Genomic DNA, 12,500 nt, shown 5'->3' with positions numbered 1-12,500 from the left:
ACAACCTGACGCTGGGGGGCGAGACCAAGGGCAAGGGCAAGAGCAAGCTGCAGAGGTCGCTGAGCACGCTGAGCATCGCGTCCATCACGAAGCGCAGCATGAGCATGCGCCTGGCCTCCAGCAAGGCCACCGAGGTGTTCCGCAGGATTGGCAGCATGAAGGAGCGCGGCTACAAGAAGGGCAGCTACTCCCTGGAGGAGGCCGCCAGCTCCAGCAAGCTCTCCCTGCAGGGCCTAGACGACGACGTGTCGCAGAAGAGCTACACGGCCGAGCACAACCCCTTCGAGGAGGACGACCACGACGACTCCAAGGACGCCGACAGAGCGCAGAGCCCCGAGGTGGAGGCGGAGGGGGAGTCGCCGCGCCTCGAGAGGGTGCTGGCCGCGTCCGCCATCACCGTCCCCAGGAGCATCTTCAACCGGTGGAAAGACCAGAGGACGCTGAGAGCCTTCAGGAACCTGCGGGAGAGGAGCAGCAGCAAGAAGCCGCTGGAGGAGGACTTCGAGGGGTGGAGCTCGCAGAACGGAAGGGCGTCGCCCGTCGCCGACAACCCCGACGGCATCAGAGAGTACCTGGCGTCCATCGGCAAAGCGCACCTTAAGGCGGACCTCCTCGGGCACGTCAAAATCCCCATCAAGGTAAATTGGCCTGCGTTAACGAGTAAGAGATTTGATCCCATAAAGATGGCTTACATGATGAGTTTACAGTGTATCTCCTGCTGTCTATAGTTTCATTGCGTTTACGTATTTGTCTCCTTCGTAGGCATAGATGCACACGTATGTTTAGAATAGACATACTCACGCTTAGTCAATACCTCACTCATTCGTTCACTCACTCACTCACTCACTCACTCACTCACTCACTCACTCACTCACTCACTCACTCACTCACTCACTCACTCACTCACTCACTCACTCACGCACTCACTCACTCACTCACTCACTCACTCTCCCCCATTCACCTACTCATACAGCCACCTACTCACTCGCCCACCCACTCATCCACAGCCTCACCTTCCCCCTACACATTCTCCCATCCACCTACCCACCCACCCATTCGCTCACCTCCCCCTCCTTCCTCCCACCCACTCACCCACCCACTGCCTCACCCCCTCCCTCCCTTGCTCCCAGGACGTGGTGGGGACTTGGACGACGGAGAGCTGGTTCCCCATGACCCTAATTCGACCCTCTGGCGAGAGTCCGAAGCCGAAGAAGGGAAAACACACCAAGGGCGGCGTCCTTGCAGATGCAATGGGCACGGCGAAGGAAGGGGGGGCGAGGTGTCTCTGCAAGTTGCACGTGCGCGTTGCCCTCCCGTCCCCCCCAAGCACGGAACTGAGCAAGACGGCTTATGACACTTACAGCATCACCTACAGGAAGCTCGTGGACATGCAGGTGGAAAATATGGTTAGTGTGATGCGGTGAGGGAAAGCAATGGTGATAACAATAGTCGTAATGATGATGGTAATGACGATAATAATGGTGGTGATGTTACCAATGATAATAATAATGGTAGTGATATTGCCAAGGGTCATGATAATAATGATAATAATAATTATGATAACAACAAAAATGAGAATAATAATGATAATGATTATAATAATGATAACAATGATGACTCAAAGATAAAACCAAAAGCAACCGAATCAACCCTGCCCCCCCCCTCCCCCCAACACACAGCAGGACTTCACGCAGTACAAAGGCGAGGTGGGAACGACGGGCGACGTGATCCTCCAACAGCTGACCTTCTTCTCCCGGATCGAGGAGTGGCACAGGACCTTGGTCATGTGGCTCGTCCTGACGAGGGTGAAGCCGCTCGACCCAGGCCTCCTTCTGCCGCTGCTCAAGGGCGTGAGAGACAACCTCGTCGCCAGGAACTATGTGACGACGCAGGTGAGTGGGATGTGTGGGTTAGTGGATGCTTTGTGAGGTGGGAGATGAAGATGACGTTGTGATGTTCTCAGGGTCTTGGCTCCTTGGTCTGTGGTCCTGCGGGCGGCGAATGCGGAGCGAAGAGGAAGGCAAAGCATGGGATTGGTCTGTTAAATAGGTCTTTATCTCTCTTGTCTTGCTCTCGCGTGTCTATCTCTTTTTCTCTTCTCTCTCTCTCTCTCTCTCTCTCTCTCTCTCTCTCTCTCTCTCTCTCTCTCTCTCTCTCTCTCTCTCTCTCTCTCTCTCTCTCTCTCTCTGTTCTCTCTCTCTCTCTCTCTCTCTCTCTCTCTCTCTCTCTCTCTCTCTCTCTCTCTCTCTCTCTCTCTCTCTCTCTCTCTCTCTCTCTCTCTCTCTCTCTCTCTCTCTCTCTCTCTTTTTTTTTTCTCTCTCTCTTTTTTCTCTCTCTCTCTCTCTCTCTCTCTCTCTCTCTCTCTCTCTCTCTCTCTCTCTCTCTCTCTCTCTCTCTCTCTCTCTCTCTCTCTCTCTCTCTCTCTCTCTCTCTCTCTCTCTCTCTAGAGTAGTTGTAGGAAGGAAGCTTCTCTTTGGCTAATTCGCCAGTAACTGTTTTAATTAGTTTGAAATTAATTTAGATTGCGGTTATTTATGTTTATAAAACTCACTTATGTCCGAGCTAAATTAAAAAACTAGAAAATACTCAAGATTAGATTAGTTTACCTATATCTTAGTTTTCTTTCGTTAGTGATATTTGTAGAAAACGTAAGTTAAATATTAAGGGAATACTAAACTATTCTTGAGAGTGAAATCTAACCATTGCTTCTCTATTACGATGATTTTAGCTTTCGCAACAGATGAAATATCCGAAATGGATACGATTTTCTATGATAAATACAGATTAAAAACGATAACACGGAGACAAAAACTCCAATAAACACCTTTTTTTTCATTATTTATTATGAGTTCAAGGAAAAGCCAATAATTATTATTGATCTTTTATTGAGAATTGGTAATGAAGGAAAAAAATGATAAGAGATGACAGTTCACACTATCAGTTCTTGAGATAAAAGATAAGCGTTTGTGTAATATATTTAGTACTGAAAGATAAGCTGACGAGACCTATTTTGAAACACATACTGAATATTATCATTATGTATTGTTTTTATTATTCAGAACACTGGAGATCAGCACATAATACATATAATTTCATGTTCTTGCTTTGCATTGAAGATATTGATAGTTGTGTTCGTCCATTAAATTATATATGTGATATTATTTTTGTATTCCTGATGAAAAGGAATATAAAAATTAGTTATAACGATGGAGGCTAGTTAAGATACTAATATTAAGAACAGTTATATAAATAGCAACAGAAAATACAACAGTAACACTCAATCAATGAAAACAGCAAAAATCAGCAGAAACAACGATAAAAAAACAAATAACTACAACAACAAAAACAATTACAACTTCTACAACAACAACAAAACCCCAAGAAAAAATATATAGTCCCGAAATAACCACTTTAAAAAAAAAAAAAAAAAAAAGCTCCTCTCGATTCAACCCACAGCGGCGGGAAATCTGCACGACCCTGTCCTCGTGGGTGCGACACGTGCTAGCGAAGGAATTCGAGATGCTGCACACCTCCTTCCCCAGCACCTCTCTGCTCGTCGAACTTCCCAGGCTGGAAAACTACCTCAGGCAAGGAAGTTTAGTTTGATTTGTGTTGAAGAAGATTTAAGAAAATATGGATATGAATGCCTGGTATTTGTTTCTACCGTTGCTGTTATTGTTTTTGTTACTAATGCTAATACTACTACTACTACTACTAATAATAATCATGTTACTATTATTACTACTATTTTTACTTCTACTACTACTTATAATGATATTACTACTACTGCTGTTTCTACTGAAACAACTACTACAACCACTAATACTGTTGTTACTACTATTGTTGCTACTACTGTTGTTACTACTACTACTACTACTACTACTGCTACTACTACTACTATTACTAGTACTACTATAATTTATATAATTTTACTACAATTAAAACTACTATTCACTTTCATAGCTGATGCTTTTAAACATTAGCTTTAGGTCTCGCAGTTTTAGTCGAAGACAAAGATACCGAATTTCCTCAACTAAAAACTACTTTATATACCGCATCATAATTTTTTTTAACGTAAACCCCCGTAAAAATCCCATATTTTGTACCCCCCCCCCCCCTCCCCGAAAAAAAAAAAATCTTATAAATTCACCGATTAATCTCTCGAATTTCCGCAGATGTTTCCGCACGGTCGAGAACTGTTATGAACTCCGCAAGCCTTTTGAACACGAGTTGTCAACCCAGGGTCTGCCAGCTTGCGTCACCGACTTGCTCTTGGCCGCCCTCAGCAAGCACGTCGACACCTGGTGCGTCTTTGCGAGTTGTGTGTGAGGGGGTTATAGGGGGGAGGGATAGAGGGAGGGGGGACGGGGATCTTTTTGTGTATGTTGTGGTTGTTATTTGAATAGAATTGAATAGTGAGGATGATAATGATGATAATAATAATAATAATAATGTATTATTATTATTATCATTATCAATATTATCTATGTGATAACAAAAAATATAATAACTAAAACAACATCAACAACCAACATTGACGTTCGCCCCAAACCCCTGCTTATCTCCCCTGACCTTCCCTGACTTTCCCCTGACCTTCCCTGATCTCCCTTGACCTTCCCTGACTTCCCCTGACCTTCCCTGACCTCCCTTGACCTTCCCTGACCTCACCCAGGATCGACGCCCTATACAAGGAGGAGCTAAAGAGTCCTCCCAGCGCCCCAGACTCCAGGGAAGTCGTGGTGGAGGTTCCCACCGAGTGGCAAGTGTGGCAGGAGTCCCTCAGGAGAGCGGGGCTTCTCACCAACCCTATCCTCAGCTTCCTGGCGATCTCGTTGCACACGTATCAGCCCATTCTCATGATGTGAGTATTGAGGAGCTAAGTGCTGTTGTTGTAGGGAAAAAAATAACAGAAAAACGTCGATTAAAACAACAGGTATTATTGTTGTAGGAAAGAGATATGGGTGATGGGTATCGGTCTTGAAAGTCTGTCCATAAGGTGACCTAAACTACCAGACATAACGCGGTCATCTTCGTAACTCGTGAGTCAGCCAGTTATAACACCCTACTTGTCTCTCCCTCCGCTCCCTCCCTTTCTTTCCCCCATTCCCTCTCCTCCCCTATCACCCCGTCTCATCCCCCTTCCCTCTTCCATGCTCTTATCCCCTTTCATCCCCCTCCCCTCCCTTCTCTTCCCTCCCCTCCCCTCTCCCATCCCTCATCTTTCCTCCCCTTCTCTCTTTCCTCCCGTACCCCATCTCCCTCCTCCTCTCTCCTCCCCTCCCCTCACCTTCCCCTACCCCTCCCCTCACCTTCCCCTACCCCTCCCCTCACCTTCCCCTCCCTTCCCCTCCTTCCCTTCCCCTCCCGTCCACCAGCGAGATGGGAGTCGACTACCTGTACCTGGTGATGCCGAAGCTCCTGATGGCGGCGCAGATGTTGGTCAAGCCCCTCCTGGCCTTCGACGTGGACGAGGGCCTCCCGCCACAGCAGAAGGAGGACGTCCTTCCCGGCGCACTCAAAGCTGCGTGGATGCTGTGTGATAATCTGAGCGAGATTAATAAGTGAGTTTGGATAATGATGATTAATGAATCATTGATAAGACTGGATAATAATAAAAAGAAGTTTGGATGATAATGATAAATATATGATAATTAATAAGTTTTAGAAAATAATAGATAATTAACTGATAAGTTTGGATGATAATGGATAATAAATAGTCAGTTTGAATACTAATGAGTCTGAATAATAATGAATAAATAATTTATAAGTTTGGATAATAATACCTAATTAATCGGTCAGTTTGGATAATCATGAATAAATAATGACAGATTATTAAGAAGGTTGGATAATAATAAGAAAATGAATAATTAATAATGGATAATTAATAAGATAATGATAGATAAATGAATGAATCATAACAGATAATTAGTAAGTGGTTGGCAATTGGTTGATTCTGGAGACCAGGTTTTTTTTATGTATTTATTGATTTTTTTTTTTGTTTGTTTGTTTAAAAATTGGTTGGACTTATAGCCAGAGAATGTACGAATGTCTCTCTAAAACCTTCTAAAATTTCCCTTCCTACAAATTGACCTGTAAGAGCGACCTGTTACAACACCTGCCTTTATTTTATTCATTATTATGTTTTTATTGTTTGTTTGTTTGCGACCTGTTGCAAGACCTTGATTAATCAATTAGTTTATCAATTTATCAGAAAATGTATAATTTTTTCTCCAGACCCCCTCCTAAAATCTGCATTTTCCTAGACTGACCTGTTGCAACGCCTGTCATTATGGATCTATTCATAGATTAGCCAGAAAACATGGAAATAACTCTCACAAACTCCTAAAATCTCCTCCTCCAACTCTCCCTCCTCCAGGCTGACCGTCAAGAGCGACCTCCCGCAGCATCTGATTCCGCAGGAGTACCGCCACAGCTTCTCGAGCGGCCTGACCCACTGGCTGGCCCTGAGCAAGCACCTGGCCTTCGGGGAGCTGGACCGCGAGGTGGCCCTGGACGAGTTCGTGGCGCTGGAGGACATGGAGGGATTCAGCCACAGCGCCGTGGGCATGGTGGACCTCCTGAGGGCGGTGAGTGGGGTGGGGCGGTGCTGGGGGAGGGGGGGTCGCGCTGATGAATATGGGGATATGCACACATGCGCGAATGCACACTCACGCATACAAGCACGTATACGGACAAGCGCATGCATACGCACACGCACGCACACACGCACGCACGCAAGTACACACACACACACGCACGCACGCACGCACACACACACACACACACACACACACACACACACACACACACACACACTCACACACTCACTCACTCACTCACACACATATATACTCATACTATACGCATCCACATACACACAAAAATATACATACATCCATACATACATTCATACAAACTGTAACTATCCGCTACAAAGTCCGAAAAACAACTGACACAAGCAATAACAAAAAATAACAGTAGACACTTTCCTCAGCCTCATGTGTGCCTTAATTTTCCTCCTTTCCTCATTTTCCTCTTCATCCTCATGTGTCCCTCGGCCTCGTTTTCCTCATTTTTTCCTCCAGGCTCATTTTGCCTCCAGACTCTTTTTTACCTCCTTTCCTCATTTTCCCTTCATCCTCATGTGTCCTCCAGCCTCACCTTCTCCTCCTTTCCTCATTTTCCCTTCATCCTCATGTGTCCTCCAGCCTCACTTTCTCCTCCTTTCCTCAGCTGATGAAGCGTCTGTCGTCCGTGAGTTGGCCAGGAGGCGTCGGGCCAAGCGTGGAGACTATGGACACCATCGCTGGCCATTTGCTGGAGCTTGTGTTGCAGTACAAGGCCAAAGTGACCGATGCTTATAACATGCGAGGAGGCTGCACTGATAAGATATCTGTTGAGGTTTGTTGCAAATTGTGGTTCTTTAAGATGTTTTGAAATTATTTTTTTGGTATTTTGTATGTCCATGTTTTTATTGTTGTTGTTTATCTTTTTAATTTTCATTTGTACTTTTTTTCTCTTTACTTATATATAGAAGGATATTTTTTTCTCTCTCTCTCTTTTGTATTTGTTTTTATTCCATCGTAATACATATTACATACCTTCGACATAATAAAATGATTTTCATATTGACTGAGTTTAGGCCTCACATACACCAAGTTGCGCAACACAATTCTTTATCCTCTCGCAAATGTCTCAAAACATTATCATTCGACTCTGCTGCTGACCCGAACAATAATCGGAGTTGTGGTCGGAAGTCGCTCGACTGTCGCGCAACAACCGAGCGACAATCCGGAGACACGATTTAGGGTTGCATCGTGTCATGGTCATCCTGCCGCGTTTGGAGAAATTGACGACACAGTCCAACAGTCTCACGGATATCCAAAGACTGTCTCGCAACACCTGCTCCTAATGCATTTAGACTCACTCGACAGTCGTGCAACTCCATCGCATTTTTCTTGCAACTTCGCGCGACTCTCACTGCACTTTTGTCTCTCTAAGGCTTCAAAACATCGAAGATTATTCACCATTTTTATTTTATTTCTAAAATATACTCCCAAACTAACCTGCAGGTGTGCGTAGTGGTAAGGAACGTAGAGCATGTCTGTGACGAAACGAGGAAGCATCTCCTGCAGCTGTCCAGTATGTGTGTGGACCCCGAAGGGCGGCAGAAAAGCCTGGATCTGTCGGAGAGGAGCAAGCAACTCCAGTCCTATATTGACGATAGCGCTGAGGAATTGTTGAAGACGGTAAGTGTTCTCTCTCTGTCTGTCTGTGTATTTATTTTTCTTTGTGTTTGTTTTTCTATCTGTCTGTCTATGTTTCTCCATTGTTTCTTTTTCTCTCTTTTTTTTTCTCTCATTCTTCCAGTCTCCCTCTGCGCATCGCACTCTCTCTCTCTCTCTCTCCTCCTCTCCTCTTTTCTCCTCTTCTTTTCTCTTCTCTCCTCTTCTCCCCCCCCCCCACCTCTCTCTCTCTCTCTTCCTTCTCTCTTACTCTCTCTTGCCTTCCTTCTCCTTTACCCCCACCGCCTTCCCTCCCCCTCTCTTGCTCCCTCCTTCCTCCTCTCTCTCTACCTCCTCCCTTTCCCTCCCCTTCCATCCTTCAGATAACAATCCTCTCCCTCTCTCTCCCTCCTCCAGTGCCTCCCTCACCTGGAGCAGATCCTGGAGAAGGGCGTGACGCGAGGGGGCCCCGAGAGCGTGCAGAAGGGGCTGGAGGAGGCGCTGTTCCCCGTGGAAGACCGCCTTTACTTCGCCGAGCCGCTGCTGCACGAGCTGTGGGTCCGGCTGTTCCGCCACGCCATGCTGCTCAAGGAGCTCTACGTCAAGGTGAGCTCGCCGGACGAAGGCCCTTTTTAGCTTGATTCATTTAGTGATTTGTTTATTATCTTAGTTTTTTTCTCTCTCAGAAAAGAGGCGTTTTTTGTAGGGTTGTTTATTCTGATAGTGAGACAGGTAGTGCTAATGGGTGCAATTTTATCTAGCTTTTAAATCAGGGGTCTGTGCTAAGATTATATCATCTGACTTTTTTGATGACCAACACAATATATTCATTTGTCTATTTATATATATATATATATATATATATATATATATACATATATATACATATATATACGCGTGTGTATGTGTGTATATGCACGCAAACTCACAAATTCATGAATTATCAGTCACACCAATTACTTACCTTTTCGAGTTAATTTGATTCCACAGAAAGGCAGCTGTTCTATCGGTTACACACACCCTATATGATTATCTCCCTTGCAGAGCGGATGGCGAGAGAGACTCCGGAAGCTGCGTGAGGTGCTGACGAAGGCGCACACTTTCCTGACGGATCAGCAGGGCGTCGGATTCCACCTGACGCAGGCGGCTACTACAGGTGAGACGGACTCAGGGCCGGAGGGAGGGGATGGGAGGGAGGAAAAGAAGGAGGGATGGGAGAAGGGAGGGGGAGGGAAGGAAGGAGGGGATGGGAGGGAGAGAAGGAAGGAGGGCATGGGAGGGAGGGAAAGAAGGAGGGGATAGGAGGGAGGAAAGGAAGGAGGGGACGGGAGGGAGGGAAGGAAGGAGGGGATGGGAGGGAGGGAAGGAAGGAGGGGATGGGAGGGAGGAGGGAGGGAGACGGGGGGAAGGAGGAGAGAGAGACAGAAAAAAACCAACAACATTGATCTTCTTTCCCCACACATTTCCATAGCCCAACCTCAATGAATATCAAAATCGAAACTACCCACTCAGTCAATAAATCCATAAATCCATAACTAATCTCGTCTCCCCATCCACAGACTACGAGACGCTGCAAGAGGACCTGAAGATTCTCGGGGCGACGTCGGAGGAGCTGGTGGCGCTCTACTACCACGAACGACTCCGACAGCAGGAGCGGGAGTCGTCCAGCGCCACCGCACCTTTTATAGTCGTTAACGTGAGTCGTGGCAGGCGATTGGTCGTTAGTAATGTAAGTCGTTCATGGGGAGGGGTAATGGTTGGTAGTGTTAGTAGTCAATGGATGGTCGTCGTTGATGGAAGTTGTTAAAAAAGGAAAATAGTTTATATAATCCGTAGAAACCGAAAGGTAGTCGTTGATATAAGGCTTATGAAATGGATGGTAGTCGCCAGCGCAGGTCGTTAAATGCTTGACAAGCAGACGGATCGGAATGTCTGTTAATTGACTTATAATAAAGGTTAATTAACAGACGACCGTTAGCTTGAATGGTCGGTTCAGTTTGCCCAAAATTTTGGTTGAGAAATTGATGTAAAGAATAACCATCGGTATTTGGTTTCATTCCCTTAACTATCCACTTTTACTCCTATCTATCCACATAACTATCCACTTCCCCCTCCTATCCACCCTTCCTATCCATCCCTCCTATCCATCCCCTATCTATCCACTTCCCCCTCCTCTCCACCGCTCCACTTCCCCTCCACATAACCATCCAATTCCCTCACCTGCCCACCCCTCCTCTCCACCCCTCCTCTCCACCCCTCCTCTCCACCCCTCCTCTCCACCCCTCCCCTCCACCCTCCTCTCCACCCCTCCCCTCCACCCCTCCTCTCCAGCCCTCCACTTCCCCTCCACATAACCATCCAATGCCCCCACCTATCCACCCCTCCTCTCCCCCCCTCCACTTCCCACCTAACCATCCACTTCTCCCCCCGCAGCTTGCCTTCGTGGACACGGGTCTGCGCGTCCACGTGATCCAGGCGCCAGGGCAGCATCGAGGGGTGTTGGTCAAGGCGAGAGTCGAACCCAAGTACTGGTTCGCCAAAAGTGAACCGCAGAAAACTATTTTGGTGAAGGAGGACCCGGCTGTGTTCGACCAGGTTCTGGAGTTGTGAGTTGTGGTGGATTTTGTTGGTTTCTTGTGTTGTTTTTATTGTTTATTGTTATTATTATTTTTGTTGTTGTTGTTATTAGTATTGGTATTATTATTATTATTATTATTTTTAGTATTGTAAGTTTTGTAATTCCTTTGGAGATAATTGGTGTGTGCGTGTGTGTATGCGTGTGTTTGTTTGTTTGTGTGTGTGTGTGCGTGTGTGTGCGTGTATTTGTTTGTTAGTTTGCTTTTTTTGCTTTCTTTGTCTCTTTATCTCATATTTATGAGAATTACCTTACTTCTCCCTTCCTCCCCAATCGGTCATACCATATTATTCCTCCTTTTTCCTTTTCCCTTTTTCCTTTCTTGCATTTTCCTTCTTCCCTTCTCCCTCTCCATTGCCCATATCTTTATCTTATTTCTCCTTTTTCTCTTTCTCGTCTCCTTCCCGTCTCCTCCTCTTCCCCTCCCTTTAATTCTCTGATCTCTCTCTCCATACCTCATCACACCTTTCTTTCTCCTGTTCCCCTCTTCCTTTGTTCCGTTACCCTCCCTCTTCCCTTTTATTCCCCTTTCTTCCCTCCCTTCTATCCCCCTCCTTCTCTCTCTCTCTCTCGACTATACCATGCCATTACTCCCTTTCTCCTCTTCCCTTTTGCTTTTCTTCCCCTCTCTTTCTTCCCTTTTCTTCCTTTTCTATATCACTACCCTCTTTCCTCTTTCTCTTTTTCTCTTCTCCCCTTCTTCTCTTTTATCCCCTCTCTCCCATACCTTATCACTACCCTCCTTTCTCCTCCTCCCTTCTTCCATGCCCCCCCCCCCTCTTCCCATATTCTATTCCACTTTTCCCCTCTTCCGTTTTTATCCCTCCCTTCTCTCTCTCTCTTTCTCCACGCAGCCCGGAGATTCTCGAAGACGTGCCTGACGCAGAGCAAGGCGGAGTCCTCACGCTGCAGCTGAGGACGCCGAAGATCCTAGGCAACAGCGTGGTTCACAGCGAGGCAATCGTGCCCTTGAAGAATATCCCTAGGATGTCGACGGAGGCTCTGAGCGGCACGAGGCACATTCGACTCACGCTGACGAGGCCCTGGAAACTTAGCAGTGAGGATTTTTTTTCTTTTTTTTCTTTTTGAATAGATTTTATGTATTTACTTTTTTGTGTGGTGTGTCTGTCTCTCTGTCTCTCTCCCTCCCTGTCCCTCTCCCTGTCCCTCTCCCTCTCCCTCTCCCTTTCCCTCTCCCTGTCCCTCTCCCTTTCCCTCTCCCTCTCCCTTTCCCTCCCTCCCTCTTTCTCCTTTTCTCTTCCCCAATTAACCCCGCTCACCTACCCTCCCCCTCGACAGGCTACAGGCCCCTGGAGGCGCTGCGGACCCGCGCCCTCGACAAGGTGGCCGTGGCGAGCCTGAAGGACCTGGCGGAGCGGTGGGAGCCCGGCGATCGGTCCAGCCAGATCCAGGAGACGCAGAAGATCCGCGCCACCTTCGCCCGCGCCGGCAGCATGAAGTCCCCGAGCGCCTCCGCGGGGAAGGGCGCTCGGAGGCACCACGGCGGGAGTATGAGGCTGGGCTCCGTCAAATAGGATCCTTTGGGGGGTCCGGGAGACTGAGTTCCTATTGGGGCTCTGCGGGATTGAGTTCCTTTGAGGCTGTGTTTTGGGTTTCATTGGTCTCCGTGGAAATGGGTC

The 12,500-nt window shown here is 46.9% G+C and overlaps 1 protein-coding gene across 2 annotated transcripts in view; it reads left to right on the top strand.

Annotated features, from left to right (window-relative positions):
- Window positions 1-12,500, top strand: part of LOC125038932 — a 51,888-nt gene that overhangs the window by 39,234 nt on the left and 154 nt on the right. For both annotated transcript variants that reach the window (XM_047632616.1, XM_047632615.1), the window contains exons 8-23: window positions 1-638; window positions 1,131-1,406; window positions 1,680-1,892; window positions 3,457-3,587; window positions 4,176-4,304; window positions 4,673-4,861; window positions 5,376-5,561; window positions 6,377-6,587; window positions 7,234-7,401; window positions 8,073-8,249; window positions 8,643-8,831; window positions 9,270-9,381; window positions 9,785-9,921; window positions 10,659-10,831; window positions 11,715-11,917; window positions 12,160-12,500. The exon at window positions 1-638 is cut by the window's left edge and continues 611 nt beyond it; the exon at window positions 12,160-12,500 is cut by the window's right edge and continues 154 nt beyond it. In XM_047632616.1, the coding sequence (XP_047488572.1) occupies window positions 1-638; window positions 1,131-1,406; window positions 1,680-1,892; window positions 3,457-3,587; window positions 4,176-4,304; window positions 4,673-4,861; window positions 5,376-5,561; window positions 6,377-6,587; window positions 7,234-7,401; window positions 8,073-8,249; window positions 8,643-8,831; window positions 9,270-9,381; window positions 9,785-9,921; window positions 10,659-10,831; window positions 11,715-11,917; window positions 12,160-12,395 (3,368 nt within the window). In that variant the 3' untranslated portion in view covers window positions 12,396-12,500. The remainder of the gene's footprint in view (window positions 639-1,130; window positions 1,407-1,679; window positions 1,893-3,456; window positions 3,588-4,175; window positions 4,305-4,672; window positions 4,862-5,375; window positions 5,562-6,376; window positions 6,588-7,233; window positions 7,402-8,072; window positions 8,250-8,642; window positions 8,832-9,269; window positions 9,382-9,784; window positions 9,922-10,658; window positions 10,832-11,714; window positions 11,918-12,159) is intronic.

The sequence above is a fragment of the Penaeus chinensis genome, chromosome 26 (genome assembly GCF_019202785.1).
Source record: "Penaeus chinensis breed Huanghai No. 1 chromosome 26, ASM1920278v2, whole genome shotgun sequence".
Lineage (NCBI taxonomy): Eukaryota > Metazoa > Arthropoda > Malacostraca > Decapoda > Penaeidae > Penaeus > Penaeus chinensis.
Note: the sequence above shows the minus strand (reverse complement) of the source record. Positions and strands in the feature narration are given on the sequence as shown.